We start from the raw sequence: 2,439 nt of genomic DNA on the forward strand, positions 1-2,439 counted from the left end.
TTTATTATTATTAAAATATAACAATTGTGTATATTAAAGAAATAAATAATAAAATATGAAAAATCCATCATATGTTAAATACCAATTATATAAAATATAAATATAATTATTATAGTAAACAAATACAATCATAACAATACATATTTCTAGTAACATAAATTATTATATAAACCAATAGTAATATATAATAAATCATAAATTTCACAATAAAAAAATTTGAACAAAAAAATATAAAATGATTGTGATATGTAAAAATATATATATATGAATACCAGATCAAAAATATAATAATAAAAATATATTGTAAATATATATATACACAAAAAGCTGAAGCGTAAGCATTAAATCTAAACCCTAAACACTAAACCCTAAACGCTGAGAATATATAATGGGAAACAGCCATGGAGTGAAAGCTGAAGTATGTTTCTAGATATTATTAAAATTATAATTCATATTATTACATATTAAAATTGTTCTACATATGAAAATGAAAGAAAAATATATTTCTTGTAAATGGAAATCATTTTTATGCACTACTATATCAATTTTAGTTGTCATTTAATGATATTTTTCCTAATTGTAAGGATTATTATAATTCTCTTTTAAGCATTATGATTAAGGGTCCTGTAAGTAGAGATTTGTATCAACCTTGCAATGATATTAATAATAGAATTAAACGTAGTGCTAAAACATGGAATAGTTTCTATGAACCTTGTGTAAAACTTGGTCTTTATCTACATGAATTAAAAAATAGGAAAGAAGATACTAGAAAACCATATTGTAATTTTTATATCTACGAGCTGAAACGAGAAGCAAAGAATAAATATCCTAATGTTCAATCGTATGATGATCTTCATAATCAACTTATAAATGCATACAAAAATGTAAGCGTAGGAATACCTGATGTATGTAAAGAATATGTGTCGTTTATGAATGACGATGTATATAATATATTTGCAATGTTTAGGGAATTATATGATCATTATAATAATTTTCAAAGGGACAGCAATAATTGCGAATATGTTAAAAAATGTGCAGAAAAATATAAGGAATTTTCACACAAAGTTAAATATGATTATAAGAATATTGTCCAGGAAGAGCTAGATGAATTTAAACTAAAATTTCATAAGCTTCTTGAACAACAACCTAATTGCAAAAATACAAGTGAATTATTAAATTCTTCTTTGGGGAAAGTTGACGCAAGCGCGACCAGATCAGAGGCATTATTAGGATATATTGAATCTCCAGTAACGTGGACAAGCACGGGTTTTTTATTTTTTGCAATATTAGTAATTATGTTCATCTTGTATAATGTTAAAATTAAACTTAATTAAAAAAAATTTTACACAGTAAATATTTATAATATATTTTATAATAAATATATAATTAATGTACTCATCATAGAAATACCATATTTTTTTTTAATTGTCAGTATACTGCTTATGGTTCATACTTACGACCAAGGAGAAGAAAGTTAAAAAATATACGGAATAGAAAATATAAAAAACATTATGAATTAATGAATTCATTTGAACAGTTACAAAAAAATGTAATTCAAAATAAACACAGTATATCATATAACTCAGCGGAATAATATTAAAAAAGGTATTATAAAAACATATGCATTTATTGACATTGAATAATATATGTAATAAATTATAAATATTATGAAATTTTGACAGTAATTAGTATATATTTAATATAATTGTTAAGTATTATATATTTCCTAAAAAGGATGTACATTATAAAGAACCTAATAAATGAAACATATCACACAATAAATTTCTTAGAGCAATGTATATGGCCACTCAAGATTATTCATTATACATTCCACGTTATAATTAAAATATATTCCTTTAGATTAATTATCAAAAATGTTGATTAACTCAAATGAAGTAATAAGACATAATAGTCTAAATAAATCTAATATTTATTTAACATATATATGCATAATTTAAATTAATTTAATCATATAATATAGGAGATATAATGATATAATTATGCCTCGTTATCACATTAATGGATCCCACAGAATTATACTGATATATTTCTCATAAATAATAGATATTTATATATTAGAATAAATATATTTGTTCAATAAAATTATTTTTTCATGAAAAGATAACATCAATAAGAAAATACAACTTATTCATTAATTATGGAAATTGTATTAAACAAGGGGTTATTTTTCAGTCATTTAATTGTCTATAAAATACTATAGAGTTTTAATAATAAATCCATTCTAGCTTATATAAAATGAAATATATTTTATTAAAATGCCTATCAAAATATTTATGTATAAGCTATATATATATTGATTAGATATGTATTCATTCAATATATCAATTTTTTGACAGTTAATTTGTCTCTTATAACTCTTAATAATGTGAAAAAGACTTAAATATAAGGATAGAATATGTAATTTTAATTATACAGATA

The 2,439-nt window shown here is 21.4% G+C and overlaps 1 protein-coding gene across 1 annotated transcript; it reads left to right on the top strand.

Annotated features, from left to right (window-relative positions):
- Window positions 1-388: 388 nt before the first annotated feature.
- On the top strand, window positions 389-1,594 carry PGO_003265 (variable surface protein; the record flags this gene model as incomplete). The annotated part of the gene is made up of 3 exons (XM_028691281.1): window positions 389-418; window positions 552-1,313; window positions 1,433-1,594. The coding sequence occupies 3 exons, from the start codon at window positions 389-391 to the stop codon at window positions 1,592-1,594; spliced, it is 954 nt and encodes a 317-aa protein (XP_028547082.1).
- Between the last annotated feature and the right edge of the window lie 845 nt (window positions 1,595-2,439).

Source organism: Plasmodium gonderi (assembly GCF_002157705.1).
Source record: "Plasmodium gonderi DNA, contig: Pgo-contig_394, whole genome shotgun sequence".
Lineage (NCBI taxonomy): Eukaryota > Apicomplexa > Aconoidasida > Haemosporida > Plasmodiidae > Plasmodium > Plasmodium gonderi.